General features: G+C 34.8%; 4 protein-coding genes and 1 long non-coding RNA gene across 5 annotated transcripts in view; 1 reads left to right on the plus strand and 4 right to left on the minus strand.

The window, feature by feature from the left end:
• Positions 1 to 359: 359 nt before the first annotated feature.
• Positions 360 to 2,110, minus strand: LOC148172979 (putative fatty acyl-CoA reductase CG8306). Its single transcript, XM_088039821.1, has 5 exons — positions 1,913 to 2,110; positions 1,360 to 1,867; positions 1,118 to 1,310; positions 805 to 1,056; positions 360 to 753 (listed from the first exon to the last, which is right to left on the minus strand). Exons 1-5 carry the CDS (start codon positions 2,108 to 2,110, stop codon positions 360 to 362), a joined length of 1,545 nt encoding a protein of 514 aa, XP_087895947.1.
• A 240-nt stretch (positions 2,111 to 2,350) lies between these two features.
• On the minus strand, positions 2,351 to 5,361 carry mal (molybdenum cofactor sulfurase). Its single transcript, XM_088039480.1, has 8 exons — positions 5,110 to 5,361; positions 4,790 to 4,946; positions 4,130 to 4,744; positions 3,689 to 4,082; positions 3,161 to 3,641; positions 2,893 to 3,108; positions 2,629 to 2,846; positions 2,351 to 2,581 (listed from the first exon to the last, which is right to left on the minus strand). Exons 1-8 carry the CDS (start codon positions 5,189 to 5,191, stop codon positions 2,384 to 2,386), a joined length of 2,361 nt encoding a protein of 786 aa, XP_087895606.1. The 5' UTR covers positions 5,192 to 5,361; the 3' UTR covers positions 2,351 to 2,383.
• LOC148172981 (uncharacterized) lies at positions 5,123 to 5,828 on the plus strand. The gene is made up of 2 exons (XR_015770284.1): positions 5,123 to 5,208; positions 5,441 to 5,828. It is a non-coding gene; the product is annotated as an uncharacterized LOC148172981 (long non-coding RNA).
• A 702-nt stretch (positions 5,829 to 6,530) lies between these two features.
• On the minus strand, positions 6,531 to 8,342 carry LOC148172982 (fatty acyl-CoA reductase 1-like). The gene is made up of 5 exons (XM_088039188.1): positions 8,117 to 8,342; positions 7,564 to 8,071; positions 7,322 to 7,514; positions 7,017 to 7,268; positions 6,531 to 6,965 (listed from the first exon to the last, which is right to left on the minus strand). The coding sequence occupies exons 1-5, from the start codon at positions 8,312 to 8,314 to the stop codon at positions 6,581 to 6,583; spliced, it is 1,536 nt and encodes a 511-aa protein (XP_087895314.1). The 5' UTR covers positions 8,315 to 8,342; the 3' UTR covers positions 6,531 to 6,580.
• Positions 8,343 to 15,789: 7,447 nt separating this feature from the next.
• The window catches only part of LOC148172983 (uncharacterized), a 46,980-nt gene continuing 44,840 nt past the window's right edge, over positions 15,790 to 17,929 (minus strand). The window contains exons 5-6 of the mRNA XM_088038557.1: positions 16,732 to 17,043; positions 15,790 to 16,055 (exon numbers count right to left, since the gene is read on the minus strand). Of these exons, the coding sequence (XP_087894683.1) occupies positions 15,804 to 16,055; positions 16,732 to 17,043 (564 nt within the window). The 3' untranslated portion in view covers positions 15,790 to 15,803. The remainder of the gene's footprint in view (positions 16,056 to 16,731; positions 17,044 to 17,929) is intronic.

Here is a 17,929-nt window from a genome sequence, read left to right on the forward strand (position 1 = left end):
TTTCCCAATGAAACCACTTCCTCCAGTAATGAAGACATTTTGGTTAGCAAAAAACTTTTGTTTACTTCAAATATCCTGAAAGTTATATTAATCTGCTACTTACCTATACACACTCATCAATAAAAAAGTTGATCTGTTTTCGGCTTCTACAGCTCTCAAATTGATAGACTTTCACATCTCTAGATTAACAAAATTTAAGTTTAATTTTTTGTTTTAGGTCTTAGATTTGTTAATTTTCACGTTTAGATAGACAGCTTTCACCATTGTGGGACTTTGAAATGATCAAATTCTTGTCGGTTTTAGGTATGATTTAATGTAAAAAAACGTAATGATAAGTTTTTCTAAAAGTCTTTTTCTTTTTATTGCGAGATGAAGTACATGTAAAACTTATTAAGCATGTTAGTAGTCACTGTAATTATATTTAGTTTAATAAAAATGATCCAAAACCCTCCCAAGTACCACAAAAAATTCACAATCTGTCCTAAAAACCACATTCTGTTTAAATGCGTTTTACATTTTTCTAAATCTGCGTCGCCTTCTTTAAGAAGATAGTTTTTTATTCCTACATAAGAGCTTTTGCACCCAGTATCCGTATTTATTTCTTCTATATTGAAACCAAAAGCGTCACAGTCGCTAGGTCGCAGATCCTTATCAATATTTATAAAACTTCTATTGATTAAGGTCCACTGGTTGTGAGTAAAATAAGCAACAGCCATAGTAGCAATGTAAATTTTTCGGTGGAGTCTCACCAACCTAAACAACAATATTTTCATGGAACTTATACTAAAAACGGTGAAAACTTACATGGGTTTTTGACCCGCCATTTTCAAAAATCCGTCTGCGAGGAACGCCGGCAGAAGATGATAGAAAAGAACTTGAATAAAGTATAAATAGTAGTTCTTCGTGAAGGACGGGTGAGGATACCAAAATATGGTTTTAGGAGGTTCTTGAATGCAAAATTGTATAGATTTGTTTACAGACAAACCTAATGTCATAGGAATGATATTGTTGTTACTACCGTTACATACGGTAGGAATGAATGTTTGAGAATCATCTCTACAAGAAAAAAAATTAAAATTAATAGACCGCATAATATTAAAAATGTTTGATGTTATACTTGCAGGTCGCTTGCTTCCAAGCAATTTTGATCATGCCTTTGACAGTGATATCCACGGGTACATAATCTGTGTTTATGTCAGGGTCGACGTACACTGTGCGTATGACACCTATCAGTATACCTAAACCTAAGCCCATAGGACCGTTGTAATTGTCGACCCATCCCTGAATAGGTTCCTTGAAGCTGTTGGTCACTACAGTGGAAAATATGAAAATGATTGGATTTTGGAAAAGTTTTTATACCTATGGATGGTCTGTAGATGACTGTTGGTATTTTCCCAGTGCATAAATCACTGACTACCTGCTCACTCAAAGATTTTGTAAAAGTGTAAGTGTTGGGCAGCGGATGTATAAACTTTTCTGTTAAAATATTCAAAGTATGTCGATCAACATTTTCTGCGATTTGTATACATTTTCTCCAATCTGCTAGTGGAGGATAAAACTTCTCTTCGATAATTTTATGTTCTGTGTGACAATAAGCCGTAGACACATGAACTAAAACATCCAACTTCTTTATCTGTAGAGCTAAATTTACAACTTCACGAGTTCCTCGAGTATTTGTGAGAATCGCATCTGTTAAACTATTATCAAATCGCACAGAAGCAGCAATGTGGAAGATAACATTTATCTCAGTAATTAACGTCTTTTGGTCTTCAAGACTCAAACCTAAATCCAACTCTTGAACATCCCCTTTGATGATTTCAATTTTTTTTAGTGACTCAGGATTTTGAGATTTTAGCAAATCGAAGAGCTGAAGAAACGTATGAGATAATTTTAAAAGTGTTTTTAGACTTACTGGGAGATCGGTGATTGTTCTAATTCTGTCTTCCGTACTTTTGCCTTTTTTCGGTCTCATCAGTAAATAAATATTTTTTACGTTTGGACATGATCGGAGCAATTTTTCTATTAAAACTTTTCCAATAAAGCCGCTTCCGCCCGTAATGAAAACATTTTTGTTGGCAAAAAAGTCAGGTATCGTGGGTGTACTAAACATTTTAAAGAGTTAAATGTACTTGAGGAAAATAACAATTTGTGAACAATTTATATTGTTGCGATTTGATAACACTTGAACAATTGCAAGAATTAACATATATTAGACATTGTTATTACAAGCAAAAAAAAACTAAGGTCAGTGTTGCATCAATTTGTTATGTATTCAAATTTTTGTGATGTATATGGAACAAGCGTAAAAACGCTCAGTCAGGTTTCAAATGCCGTTCTCATTAATTTTATGTAAAAAAACAAACTTATTTTTAGAACAACAGCTCTAGTTTTCATTCTTTATTCCTTTAACTTTACATCCAACACAAATGCAAGAGTTTTTATTTTCAGATCGATTTAAATAGGTTCCAAAGGAGATTTTACCCTTAAAAGACTTGGAAAGGGTCTGAAGCGGTTCCTTCGACGTTTTTCCAGTTGTTTGGTCTATACATATCATCTGACACCTTGTACAGACACCACCAGACTAAAACTCTGAATTTAACAAAACAAATTAAGCGAGAATTTACAAACCTCAAACGACGTTTTATCAAACATAAATTCCATGAACTCGTTTTCGATAAACGCGTCGTTGAATTTTACTACAAAGTTCGGACGAAATCTTTGGATTGTTGTGTCTAAAGGTTCATTTAGCTCGTCTTTAGGTACTCTCGGTAGCAACCACTCCACACTTGCCACATTTATTAACAAATATTGAGCTTGATTGGCTAACGAAAGAGTAAGCTTCTCATCTAAAAAATCAGTTTGAACAAATCAAAGGAACAGAGTCCAACTTACTTTTTTTTGTTACTCTATTGAGTACTTCTTCATTGTTGGAGCACTGTTTCAAAAGGCGAACGCCTGGACATTCTAAAGTCTCGCTCAACCAGTCAGCGACTTCATCCCCGCAGTCGTAGCCTTGAATTTTATCTCCACATACTTTACTCTGACATAGAGATGCGACGTTTTGCGAGTTCTTTTGAACATCAATTGGAAGACTTATTTTTTTGTGACCTGCAAAAGGAGTAGAGGTCGGACTTTTATACTAATTAGTACCAAAACAGACCTGGAAATTTTAAAATCAATGTGTTCGTATCTAAATTGATTTTTGGGGCGATGAGACACATCCGTCTGTTGTTCTTTTGGGTGACTCCCACGCCTGAAGAATTGACCACCATCCATTGCCGATCGAACTTCAAACCAGTGGCCGTTATTGACCACTTATCTACAGAGAAGCGTCCGCATGACTTTATCGGATACAAAAAGATTTGTTGTAAAACGCCGTGATCAGTAAAATCGTTATTATTATCTTCAATGGTCCACGGATTGTCATCCTCGGAAGTAAAACAAGTGTGATATTTTTTCTGCCATGACACGTAATTTTGGGGAATTCTTCTAACAACCGGTTTAGTAACAAAACAATTTTCGATCATCTCAAGAAATTTGTCGGCATCCCCTTTTGTTGACATGTAACCAAAAGAAACTCTTACAGAACCGGTAGGGTACCCATCCACTAAATCGTGTTGGTCACCACAAACATGTCCAGCCTAAGAATTAGTTAAAGTAGTTGTTGAAGATTATCCCGAGTACTTACATCAAAATGTCTTTGAACATCTTCAGTTGTTAGATTTAGGAACTGTTGACATGCTCCAGGGTTGCAGAAACATCCAGTTCTTAGATGAATGCCGTACAAGTTAGCAAAATTTAGTACTTCTGCGTAACCGACATATTCCCCATTGTCGCGCAAAACGTTGAAATTAACAATAGCGCCCTGATCTCGTCTTGTTTCAAACGTTGTACTGTGATACAAAATTACGACAGGTTTATTGTTGCAATGGTGCAAACAAAGTAAATTTCGGTAGACGTACTGAGCTAACGAGAAAGTGTGTCTAGAGATGGTATCAAACGACAAGTTCAACCTTTTGAGAGTATTAAATCCTGCCTTAAGAGCTATGATAGAGAGAAAAGGAATTGTGCCGTCTTCAAATCTGCAACATTTTGAATGAATCACTGTTTTGTTAAAGTTGGATGGTACCTTTCATGAGTTATTTTCCTCATTACGACAGTGTTTTCAAGTGATTGGGCCATTAGAACTGTGCCGCCTCCATAGTATCGTTTATTGAGAGCGTAAGAACTGGAATTTTTTACGAGTAATGCTCCCAAACCAGTAGGGTACCCAAAGATTTTATAAAAAGAAACTGTCACAAAATCTGGTTGGTTTAATGAGAGATTTAGCTCATTAGTGGAAGTAAAGGAAGCTGCATCTAGTGCAACAAACCAGTTTTTACTATCTACGTCCAACATGCAATTTAGGGCGCCTTTCTTCACTTTTTCAATCCAATTTAAGGGGTATTTAACTCCAGAGAAGTTACTTTGGGCAGGGAACACAAATAGGCAGTTATTATCATTTTTTCCTTTAAGGCAAGAATTTTCACTCAACGTTTTAAGGGCGTTATCAAAGGTCAAACACTTGGTTTTCTTAGCATGGGCTCTCATTCCAAGCACAGAAGTGTGGTTGTCTTGTAAGTAGACAAAAATACCATTAGTCTTATATTCAAAAGATTCGCCAATTAACTTAAGGGCTGCCGTAGTGCCAGAAGTAAAAATAACAGAGTACTCTTGAGGGGTAGTCTTAAAGTGACTCAATATCCTAAAAGTGGGTGTTACTTCTGGATTTTGACCTAACTAAACTCACTGGTAACGAATTATATCTACGGCATCTTCTGTTAGCTTACTGGAAATGTTATTAGCATGAGGATTGGCATACAAATTTTCTGATAATTGTTGTGTGACGTCCTGGAGTTGTCTCTCCGAATATAAAGTAGCCCCGGCATGTTCTAGGTAGTGGTGGTCTGAAAAGTATGGTTAAGTTCTGCTGTCAGAGCTGTCAAACTGACAGCAAATGTAACCTCAGAATTGAGTAAACGTCATAATAGTGATAACGTTTTTTGCGATGGTCATTTCGTTTACGCCAGATTTCGCACGTTGTAAAAAATGAAAATAAACTCTGATTACCTTTCAGTCTATGGAATTCTTCAGATATAAGTTTGGTTTGCTCGTCAGAGTAAATTTCGCGGAATTTACAAAAATCTTCCATTTTAATAGGAGGAACAGGTACTTGTAGCGTTGTGGAGAAATTCTATGTATTAGATAAAAAGATGATTAAGACAGTTATAATTATAAATCAGTGATAAAGTTGTTTCTTTGAGTAGCACGAGCGGAACTCCAAGTGCAATTTGTTTCATATGTTGAAATCTTCAAGGATTTATCCCCACATGGAAATAAACTTAACGTCATTTATGATAATGACGATAATAAAAAATTGGCTATATTATTGTTATTACAGGTTTCAAGGTTCTTGGCATACCTAATTTCACCTAAATGGTTTAAAATAACTGAACTTGAGGCGGGCAAAAAAAGTCAACAGCATCTTTGGACATAAACTTACAGATATTTAATCTTTTAGATACCCCAAATTACGTACTTTGATAAATTGGAATATCTGATATGTTTGTAATTGACCTGTTAAGAACTGCGTACAAAGATAATAAATTAATAGGAGTAATCTTTTTTTTTCAACAGCATGAAAATAAGAACAGAAATGGGGCATATCTAGGCCGCGTTCTCATAAATAATAAATTAAAACTAACCCATTTTCTATTATGCTGGTCTCCAAAACATCTTCATATTTCTGAGAAATGTTTAAAATGTTTATGATTTTCTACAGAAATTGCTGTGTGCCACTGAATTGTTCGAGTAAGTCTAAACTATCTATAAATTGGGAATAAAAACGATGATAAATAAGTGGCAAATTTTTTTTATCGGATAAGTTTAGTATTATTTAATTTTGTTTTTTTTTTATTCTTTGCCAACATTTGATTATATTTTGTAATAACTTTTGGTAACTTTTTCATCATTTCGTTTCTAATCAAAATTGCAGTTTGGTATACGTAGCTAGTCGAAAAAATTTGTCTTACGAACCAGTCGACATGATTATTAGCTCTTATGAGGGTCCAATTTATTTCAAACAAATTAATTTTAGAAATGTGTCTTGTCTTTAAAACCAGTAATTAAGTGAACAAGTACGATAACAGCGAGCATATCAACGTTTTTTGTTTGAACGGTTTTTGTAGCATTAGCGAAAAAGTTTGTTGTTAAATTTAGTGCCATACGGATCGAATAACGGGTAATCTGGGGGGGGTTTTGCCCCATTAAAATTTCGATTTTTTTTTGCAGAACCATTATCTACAGCGGTGCTGATATTGTGGTTAACATTTTTGTATTTTATTGAAATCCTAATCACTATTTAAGTTCCAAGATTTTGAAACATTCAAATTCTCAGTTTTTGGTATCTTCTTAAAAATATAACAACCATTGAACCATTTTTTTTTAATCCGTGGTCATTCTAAATCTATTGCACTAATCTGCCAAAATAATAATTTCAGTCAAAAAACATAATATAATTAAAATGAATGGTCCTTTCGTACTAAACATACATACAACCCTTGTTAAGTGTGTTAATAACCACTGCAATGATATCAAGTTTAACAAAAATAAACCACAAAACTCCCAAATAGTACAAAACATTCACAAACTGAGCTAAAAACCACATTCTGTTTAAATTCTTCTTAACTTTTTCCAAATCTGCGCCATCTTCTTTTAGAAGAAACTTTTTAAATCCTTTAAAAATGATTCTACTAAAAGTTTCCAAATCCACTTCTTCGGATTTGAAAGCAAAAGCTTCAAGATCGCTAGGGTGTAGATTTTTTTCTAAATTAATGGTGTTTGCATTAAGAAAGTTCCACTGGTTGTGAGTAAAATAGGCAAGAGCTGTAGTAGCTATGTAAATCCTTCTATGGAGCTTCATTAACCTGAAAGTAATATTCTCATGGAATTTAGATTCAACCATTTCGAAAACTTACATGGGCTTTTTTCCCACAATTTTAAGGACCGTGTCGCCGAGGAACGCTGGAAGAAGATGATACAACAGAACTTGAATAAAGTAATTGTAGTAACATCTCGTAACGGTAGTGCGAGGATACCAAAATATGGTTTGAAGAGGACTCTCGACGCATAGTTCTATTGTTTTGTTTATCGACATTTGTATTCCCACAGGAATTGTATCGTTATTACTACCGTTGTATACACTAGGTTTGAATTTTTGAGTAGTATCACTAGAAGGAAAAATAACAATTAATATAAAAGAGGTTTTAATAAAAATTCATACTTATAGGTTGCTTGTTTCCATGCAGATATGATCAAAGCTTTAACAATAAAGTCCACAGGTATGTAATCTGTGATCACTGAAGGGTCGCCGTATACTGTACGTACAAGACCTGTAGCCGCACCTACGCCTAGACCCACAGGGCCATTGAAACTGTCGACCCATCCTGGAATTGGGTCTTTGAAGCTGTTGGTCACTACAGTGGAAAATATGAACGTTATTGGATTTTGGAAAAGTTTTTATACCTATCGATGGTCTGTAGATGACCGTTGGGATTTTGCCACTGCATAAATTATTGATGACCTGCTCACTCAAAGATTTTGTAAAAGTGTAAGTGTTAGGCAGAGGATGTATAAATTTTTCTGTTAAAATATTCAAAGTATGTCGATCAACATTTTCTGCTATTTGTATGCATTTTTTCCAATCAGCATGTGGAGGATAGAACTTTTCTTCGATGATTTTATGTTCTGAGTGACAATAAGTTGTAGACACATGAACTAAAACCTCCAACTTCTCCATCTGTAGAGCTAAATTCACAACCTCGCGAGTTCCTCGAGTATTTGTAAGAATCGCATCTGTTAAACTATCATCAAATCGCACAGAAGCAGCAGCGTGGAAGATTACATTAATCTCAGTAATTAACTTCTTGTGGTCTTCAAGACTCAAACCTAAATTCAACTTTCGAATATCTCCTTTGATGATTTCAATTTTTTTCAGTGACTCAGGATTTTGAGATTTTAGCAATTCGAAGAGCTGAAATAATATACTAGAAAAATTAAAAAGTGATTTTAGACTTACTGGGAGATCAGTGATTGTTCTAATTCTGTCCTCCGTAGTTTTACCTTTTTTCTCTCTCATCAGTAAATAAATACTTTTTACGTTCGGACATGATCTGAGCAATTTCTCTATTAAAACTTTTCCAATGAAGCCACTTCCGCCAGTAATGAAAACGTTTTTGTTGGCAAAAAAATTGGGTATCGTGGTTGTACTAAACATTTTAGAGTTGGATGTTTAACGGATTTGTAAAAAATGATAATTTGCGAAACTGTTTATATTCTTGCAATTTGACGACGATTGAACAACTGTAGGAATTAACAATTATTATTAATCATTGTTGTTATAGGCAAAAAATAAAGGTCAGTGTTGCTGCCACCTGCTATGTATTTAAATTTTTATGATGTATACAATGTATGTAAAATAAATATGGAACAAGCGTCAAAATCAGTCAGGTTTTAAATGCCTTAATAATTAATTTCATTAATTTTATGTGAAAAACAAACATATTTTAACACAAGTTTAGTTTAAGATAAATTTAAAAGCGATTTTAATAAAACTAGTAGATTAGTGATTGTTGTAATTCTGTGTTCGGTACTATTATCTTTCTCCTCTCTTATCAGCAAATAAATACTTCTTACTTTCGGACACGATCGAAGTAATTTCTCTATTAAAACTTTTACAATGAAGTCGCTTTTTGCAGTAATGAAGTTTTTTTTGTTGACAAAGAAAATGAGTATTGTGGGTGTACCAAACAAACATTTTAAGGGTGTTTACTAAACTCAGGAATTAACAATTTTCATTGTTGTTATTAACAAAGAAAGTCAAAGATCAATGTTGTTTCCAGCGGTTATTTATACCAACTTTTTAATCTATATAACGGAATTAGACATTGAAAAAGATCGGCAAAGTGATTGGAAAAAACGACTGGAAATTTGAAGAATGTTTTTCTAAATGTATTAATTTGTTTTTGGACTCTATAATGTAGAATAAATAAATTCAGAGCGAAAATGAACAAACAATGGAAAATTCAAAGGTTATATGCAAAAATGTGTGTAAGTGTAAGAATGCAAAGTCAGCTACAGCCATAAACTTGTAGTGTTTTTGATTTCGGGTTTCACGATTTTAATCATCAAAGTATAAAAATGGGAAACATGTGTGTGGGTCCAAAACTCGATTTCCTCAGCCTGTTCCATTACAAGTAATGTTTGCGGCTAGCTAGTAAACCGGAAGGACAGTAAAAGTTCACATTTTATTTTTCTTTTGTTATTTGATCGCAAGAGTAGTTATCATCATAAAAAATGCCCATAAAATCGCTGTGTTACCAAAATAAACTGCTTGAAATTTATTTGGGCTGCACAGAATTAATTAATTTCGTGATATTGAACGGCCATCGATGAAAATTCTTATCTTTCCCGATCGGAGTTTTTGTGCGACGCCTTTGCTAAATTTATTGGATCGATTAACGAGCTCTCGAGTTAATAATTGCACTGCAAATATGCCGGTAATTCCGATCTTTTATCTCGATTTAAAAGTGGAATTGTGGTAGTGATCTGATAAAATTTCCATTTTAAGAGGGCGTGCGGTTTGAAGGAATGAACCTTTATGTAGAACTCGTTTCTTTCCTCTCATTATGCATTTAAATGAAAGTTTGTGCTATTCACGCGGAATATCGATAGATTTTTATTTATCTGAAAAGTTTTATTCAGTTTGTTAGCCTCTTAGGATTGAACTCTAGTCGACGATAGATGGCGTCTGCTATTATTTGCCCTACGTTCCAACTTGGACAGTAAAACGCATTAAGAACACCACCGCTTTTTACAACTTGAACATTTGTCGTCATATATCGGCATACATGCCAGTAATAAAAGAAAGTTTGCCCGTTCTGACCCATACACCTAGTCGTAAGTCGCTTGCTACTGACTCATCGATGCCATAGAAGACGACGGAATTATTACAAACTGCGTAAAAATGGAATAACGCCAAAGTTGCCTTTTTCTCTTTTCATAATAAATATGTTTACGGTAAAATTCATGCATCTGGGACACCGATATTTTAACGTTTGTATTACATGCTCTGACAGACCTTCCCATTTTATACAATTGTTGTCGACGTTGTAATGTACGAGTTGCCCTTTCACGACTCAGATGAAAAAGTAACATATGTTTGTGAGGTGTATCGATGGATGTTCAAACGGCTCTGTTTTTTACGGCTTAAAAATGTGTTTCTTCATATTCTATTCACAAAGAGAGTGGAAACAATAAAATCGTTTCATATTTTTGTCCCAAACTCTCTAGGACACTCTTTTATCGACTTTTCTAATAATAACTCATAGCTCATAGTTCTATTCTCATAATCTTTTCAATGAGAGGCTCTAGTCAACAAGTTGGACGATTTTAATGGGACTTACGGCTGAAGAACAGTATCGCTGCCATTTCATTTCAATGATAGAACGAGAGAAAAGTGAAGTGGTATTTCAAATGAATTTTCATTCTTATTTTAGAATTAGCCTTCGGTCTTTTCTCACTACAAACGGAAATTTACCTCCAGCTCGGTTTTCGATTGTTTGAACAAACATTTGTCCGAATGATATCTCGGTAATTAAACACAGAACTTTTGAGGTACTCAAAAGTATTACTTTGCTGATATTACATCATATCTCTTTCATATAAAATCCTCAGGCTTTCATCCTTCGGAAAATTGAAATATCAAATGTCCACTCGAATGAACCACCTCCCTTTCGCTCTCTTTCTGGTCAAAGAGGCTTTTCCTACGTTAGAAAAGTCCGGTCAAACTTTTAAATACTCCCGGAAATATTTAAAATAATTTCGATTATCGCTCGTGGGATCAGAAACTCGATGAACAAAGTTCTTAGTGATTGGAAAAAGTTGGACGTTGGTGTTGGAATTCGGAAAATTATCACTTCACAATAAAAATAGAGCGTCGATGTGAAGTTGAGAGCGATCGTTGCGACAACTTCTCCGGTTTCTTTCTGCTAAAGACATTCCTTGAACTTTCAGTGATAGACGATCCTCGAATCAAATAATAAATTCCTTATAAAGACGTATTTTCCAGGCCGCTGGTCTTGTGTCACGCGTAATATAACCAGGCTCTCTTCCTCTTCAAATCCAGTCTTGGATGCATTTTTATTTGGAAATGAATGTCAAATAAGCGTTCTAATTGAATTTATTTCAAGTGGGAAGAACGAGGTGCTTTCATTGCAAAAGGGCATTGTTTGCTAAAATTATAAACATATTTTATTCTTAAATTAGACAGTTGGAATAGACGGGGATTTTCTCTGTCGGTTTTTTTCGAGAGGATTTTAAAGAATTTATGTTTCTCGTCGCAGTCGCTGCTTATTCATCAAAGATGTTGAGACATGTTTATGAAAAATGCAACTGCTTTAGCTATTAATATTTTTTACTGAGCTCGGAAGGTCTTGAACAAACACCGAATCAAAGCGCTTTCAACGAACCGCTTCAAGTCCAACCAACGAAAACATTTTTCCATTGATAAAATAAATAAATAACAATGTTGTGCTTGGTTAAATATGCCAAAAACTTCCTTCTGTAAAAACTCAAAGACTTAACTCCTATTGTTCTTTTAAAAGAAAATTGTAAAACTTTTCCGAACTAACGAGTATTTCATGACAAACTTCCTCCAACAAAAAGCGCTCGTTCGGAATTATCACAGATATATCATTGCAAATAAAATAGATCTTCGGTATTCAAAATCCACAAAGCGTCAGCTCCAGTTTTCCCTCAGTTCATCAGTTAAATGTTTGTAGCTCCATTATGATTGTTAAATTGACTTCAGACAAGAATTTCGAGTTTTACGAGGCTTGCAAATTTATGAGCCGCCAAACATTCAACCGTCTTTTTCTAATTGAACTGTCACCCTTATTTTATTAAAGAGGAGTTAATTAAAACTTCTGCAAAATTTAATTTTTCCAAGTAACGCCAAGACGTATTACACGACAGTGACTAAATTGATCTTGCTGTTCATTTTTTTGAGGAACAGAAATCTGCACGAATATTAGATGCGGGCGTGGACGGACAGTTAGACAGTTTGTGATTAATTAACTTTTCCTTGTCGCAAATAAAATCATCAAGAATAAAATGTATAACTTAAATTCGCCTTATATGTTTTTTCTGAGAATAAATTCAGTCGGTCTTAACAGATTAATTTCAGCGCAACTTGAATGATAATTAAACTTCTAGCACTTGCTTTCGTAGTTGTTTGCTTCGATAAGATTTCATTCTGTTCTTGCATTCATCAGTCTTCACGCGAGAGTTTATTTAAGTTTTTCATTATTTATCGTACTAATAAATCCTCTATAAATTACAATGAATTTATTTAGTGTGAAACGAGTCACGCAATAATTTACCAACACAAATTAATATAAATCCTGGATGTCAGAAAGTTGTGTACAAAAACCAGATTTGCTGCATTTATTGCTGTCTGCACGCCATTTTGGTCGTTCAACCGTACATTGATTGTTGCAACAATACCATATTAAAATAATAACAGTTTTACACCGCATAAAAAAATTTACCCGGCGCACCCACCACATTTCCAAGCATTTTTTTTGTTTTGTTTGATTATCACGAATTTTAACGATAGAAGCTAAATAAAGAGCAGAAACTATCAAGATTAATATTTCTCGAGAGGATGAAGGCAAACAGAGTCTGCGAGCATTTCCAATCGTAACTTTGTTGAACCTTTATGAATGTGATGGAGCTCTTCGGGATTTCTGTTATTGCTGTATAAATGCACATCGGAAATCATTCACGTCGAGTACGCTAGAAAAATCGAACTTTTATTTAGCTACCACTTGAGAATTCCAACTTGATGAGCAGAAAATTCGATCAACTAAAAACGTGGATATTGGCTTACGAACTTTCGCTAATCTACTTAGAAATTTAAATTTAGAATATTAAAGACAGCTGTTATTGACAAGGTCTGCACATTTTTAGTATGGTTAATCTGATTACAGGAAATAACTGTTAAATTAGATTAGACACTATTAGTCTCCTACGAAATGAAGCGCGTTATTAAACCAACGAGGGAACCGTAAAATCAAAAATAATTACTCGTGGAAAGAGTTTTATTCCTTCCACCCTCTCTTCAAGCCAAAATTCACCACCAATTAAAAGTTTTCGAAAAAGTTAAAAATCGGTAACGCTTTATTTACTGCGTTTTCAATGAGTTGAACGACTTAAAACGAACAAATCGTTTTGGCATTTGGTTCTTTTAAGAGTTGGGGTGAAATCTAAATCCGCCATCAGTAAGTGATCCATCGGGATTCCACTAGGAGATAACCGCGCGATGGATGTTTTACTTGCCGCAATTTCAGTTTCTTTTCGAGATTATCGGATCAGATGCAGATGTTAGGTGGTATTCAAATTCAATTCGTTCCACTAAAGGGGGGTTTAGGGATTTAATTTATTTGGGAAATTTAATTGGAAAAAAAGAACCCAGGGAACACTATGTGAGAAAAAATCGTCGTGGGAAATTTAAATCAGCGGCGGTTTTGATGAGAAACGCGGGTTAGGTGCCACTGCAAGAATGTGGTTTAAAATATAAAATATAAGGTGGGCAAAGTTGTGATTATTATTTATATTCTCAAAAGCGTTTCGTTTTGTTGTGATTCAAGATATAAAGAAATGATGGATGAGATCGCAACTGAAAGTTGGAAAATGCAATACAAAACTTTCATGCTTTTTGTTAAGCCCTCGAGAAATAAGCGACTAAAATATATTTAAATATATTTAAAATAGCTTTTATCTACTTTCGATGATTAAATAAATGTGCTTTATGAATCCAAAATACTAAATTTGGTAGTTTGGATTCGATTTAAACCTACAATATTGTTTAATAAATGAATAAACAATAACAAGTTGTTGCACTTTATCCGACAACTGATTCAATTCACTCTAAATCTGTATGTAGAGTAGGAGCAGCTACTCTTGTAATTTCGATGAGTGCGCAAAATGGATTTAACTTCAGCGTGCTAAAACGAGCTGTTCCATGTTTCCGCATCAAAAAATAAACTTTCAATTATTATTAAACAAAACCGGCGTTGTATAAAGTGATCAAGTGTGGCAAAATCGGTGGGTTTCAGTTGTAAGCCTCCAATTACAGCACATCTCCCAAACAAAATGCGATTTGTGATAAATTGCGCCATGATGATTGTAGCAGCGTTTACTACAAATCTTACTATTTGTTATCCTGTTTGCGGAATGGTGCATGAATACCATAAATAACGTCTGAAACAAGTGTCACGGCTTGTAAATTTCACGTTCAATCTGTTGTAGTTTATGCATGAATATCAGTTCGCGCAAGAATTTATTCGTGGAAAGTTTTGAGACCGATAATTGCGTCTCTGCTTAACTTCGATCAGTGAAAAAAGCAGCTGGGGAGTTATTTTTACGACACTTGCCTTAGTTTAGGAATTATGATGATAAGGTGTGAGTTGTATCGAAAATTATCCAATGAAAATGTCGGCACGATTCGCTCAAAGCTTCCTGATTGCTAAATAATGAAGCGCCGGATGTTAATAAAGTCGCTTTGTGTGCTGTGCTCTTCTGTTATTCATTAGATTTTATCCCAGCGATGGCGAAATTTAATGCTCGCAAGCCTTAGGTGTGGTAACACAAACTTCGAAGTTTCTATTTATCAAACCCTAACCGTTTGCTATGACTTAGTCAAGATATTCAATTATGTCAACACTGGTCGGGCGATCTTTCGAGAAGAGAAAACAAAAAATTCAAATTAAAGAGAGATGAGGGAGCAATTTTTAATCAACCTTCCGCTGTAAAACTTTTACATTCTTGTTTAAATTTGATCAGAGATGTTTACTTGCAAATTTCAATTTGTCAAGATTCTAAGTTTGGATAAGTTGCTGCAAAAAGCTGTTTTAATACTGCGTTAAATCAAATTTTAATTTAAGATTATTGCGCAGATTTTTTTTCAAAACAAACTTGAAAGTTCGGTGTACTCGTCAAATAAAACGAATTTTAAATACGATTTATTTTAATCTATCTATTTACATATCAAAAAAATTAACACATTTCATTTAAATTATAACATGGGTATAACGTACTATAAAAATGTTTATGTGACCTCCTGACTAGAACATGGTTAAAAGTTCTTTCGAACATGCATTTATTAGTTGCAGTTGCAATAATCGACAAATTAAAAGTTCTTACATTTTAGTGGTATTTACACATTGTTCATTATTCGCTATTGATTTTCAATAATGAGCCTTTCCTCATTCATGTTTCGACCACTTTAGTTGCAATTGTTAAATGAATGAATATTGACAGATAAATAAATTGATGTCTCGTTAATTGCGTTACTAATTCAAACGCATTGATTAAGCAAATGAAATAACCGAAAGGTAAATCTCTAGTGTATACAACACTGTAACAAAAATGCAAGTAAGGTGTCAGCTGTAACCCCGAAACATCCTGTTCCATATTACATAAGGTTTCCAGGCGACGACGCCAACAAAAGACCTGCTGAAAAATGTAAGAACCTTCGATTTTTCTAAGAGCGGATCCGATGGTGTCCATTTGGCTAATTGACGTAAAGTCCGTAAGAAATGTTCGGGCTGTTCGCCATTATTAAGACTGATTATCACTAAACACTCGTGGAGAGCGTCCGCAATAACACACTGATATGATTAACGACGTCCTCGCCTTGTTCATTAGTTAATCGTCGTTGTGTTCATGTTAGTTATGAAATGGGGATGTCCACCGTGTGCGCCGGCTTCACCACTTTGGATGGAAAAGTGTCTATAGGAAATGTACTCTGGGGGAATAGGCTGGTCCCTCTTGATGGCTTGGCGCTGTTTTTTCACTTTCAAATACCCCAGAATTGAGACGAGGATGATGAACACTACGAAGCCCATGCAGCAGCCGATAATGAGCCCCAAACGACGGGTTAGAATCGACTGGACCTAGAAACATTTACATGTTTGGGGGCGGAATGTCTGATTTGGCGGAAAATTAATCGGTTTTCAGTCGGCCACATATAATTCGGAGCCTATTAACAGAAGCTATTTTTATCCCATAAATATTTCAATCTCTCGTGTTTATTCAGTTAAGTATTTCGGTTATTTCTTGTGTGGCGGGAAAGAAAACTCGACGTCTTAAAGAGAATAAACGATATTTTACTCTCGGTTACAAAAATAGTCCCCTTCCTTGTGAGTACGTCGAAGTCGATGTTATTTCAGGTGGAAGACTCGGGCTCTTTATGTCAATATAAAAATGAAATCGATAAAAAGTAACGAATTTCACGTCCTGATTAGACGTAAACAAAGTTAACAACATGATTTGTGTGCTGTTTGGTTCCCCAAAAATGTTTTACAGAATTATTAATAAGAATTTACATAGCGGTCGTCAATGTTACCATTCATGATCTAATAACATGTTCGAAACAGAACCCATTTGTTCAGAAGCTTCAGAGAACTGAAACCGGTCGAAAATCCCCCAGTCGTTGTCAGTTCCAAACCTATTATTTTCGGTCAAGATATTTTAATGTAATTGGAGAGTTAGTTACTCTCTGTAATGTTAAATTTTATAGCATGTCTGACTACAATGAACATTGTAATGAAAGCCTTCAACTATACAAACCCCAAGTCCGTGGTCTGGCAATCCCCCAAGTCCAACATGAATACTATCAGGAGCCATGAGAGTGCTAACTTCCGCGCACTTGCTGGTCGGCGAATCTACAAGAAGTGGTAACATGGCGTCATTGAAGACCTCTAATGCGTCGCGTGCTGAACTGTTTTCTGGTTTTCTTGCGGCTAAACGCGACTCCGCAGTTTCCCTTCGATGTGATGCCCAGTTGCCAAGAGCTAGGACGCATATTAAATACCGAGTGCCTGGATAGAGCTTTGAAAGCTTCATGGACCGTGAACTGCGGTCCAACATTCGACCGCGAATCTGAAACGAAAATAAAAGCGAGAGGATAAGCGCTTCCTGAGTAAACAATCGGTTTATAAATATACGTTCGGTTATTAGCGAGTTTTCGTACTCTGTCTCCACCGCGTTCTTAGGATTGATTAGGAGAAAATGGTTTGTTATTTTCGATGAACAAGTTGAATCGTGAAATTAATACGTAATGTTGCTTCCAGGGGGATAAGACTATCCTCTGAAATACCATGTGGACATATTGTGTTTTTGACAAGGGCACTATTAATATTTATAGGTTTGAATTTGACTGTAAAATATTTGTTTTAATTTGTAACATGATGTAGATATAATCTAACAATATTTGACCGAAATAAATTCAGTAAACAATGAATAACCGAGAGTGTGTTTCGTGACCGCGTGTTCAAAAATTCGACGAAAGTTGTGAAATTGAAGAGCCATTAAACACACTTCCCCTTCAACAGTCGGTTTTAACGAAAGAGGAGCTCTGTTCATCGCTGCAAAACTATTCTTAACAAAAAAAAACACGCTGTGACTCCATTACAGAGTTTTCAGTCTTTTGTCTCCTAATGGGCACCCAAAAAATGTGATGGATGAGTGCCTGAAATATTGCTGCGAAATAGATATGTATTACGTATTAAAATCAATACCTGGATAATTTTCAATTTCTTCTCCAATCTGTTTCACAAAGTAGCTGCAATATTTAAACTTTGAACAATTTGGAGAAAGCGAAGATAAATAGCGAGTAGTTTCACAGGGCACTTAACAAATTACAATATTTGAGGACGTGAATTTTTTATTAACAAAACAGAGCTTTGAATGAGAACGTTTTTACTTCATTAAATATAAGTCGAGTTGTGGACATAAACACATCTCATCTCAAAAGTAAATAAAATTG

The sequence above is a fragment of the Gnatocerus cornutus genome, chromosome 6, assembly GCF_029298725.1.
Source record: "Gnatocerus cornutus isolate USDA-ARS CGAHR chromosome 6, icGnaCorn1.1, whole genome shotgun sequence".
In the NCBI taxonomy this organism is placed as follows: Eukaryota; Metazoa; Arthropoda; class Insecta; order Coleoptera; family Tenebrionidae; genus Gnatocerus; species Gnatocerus cornutus.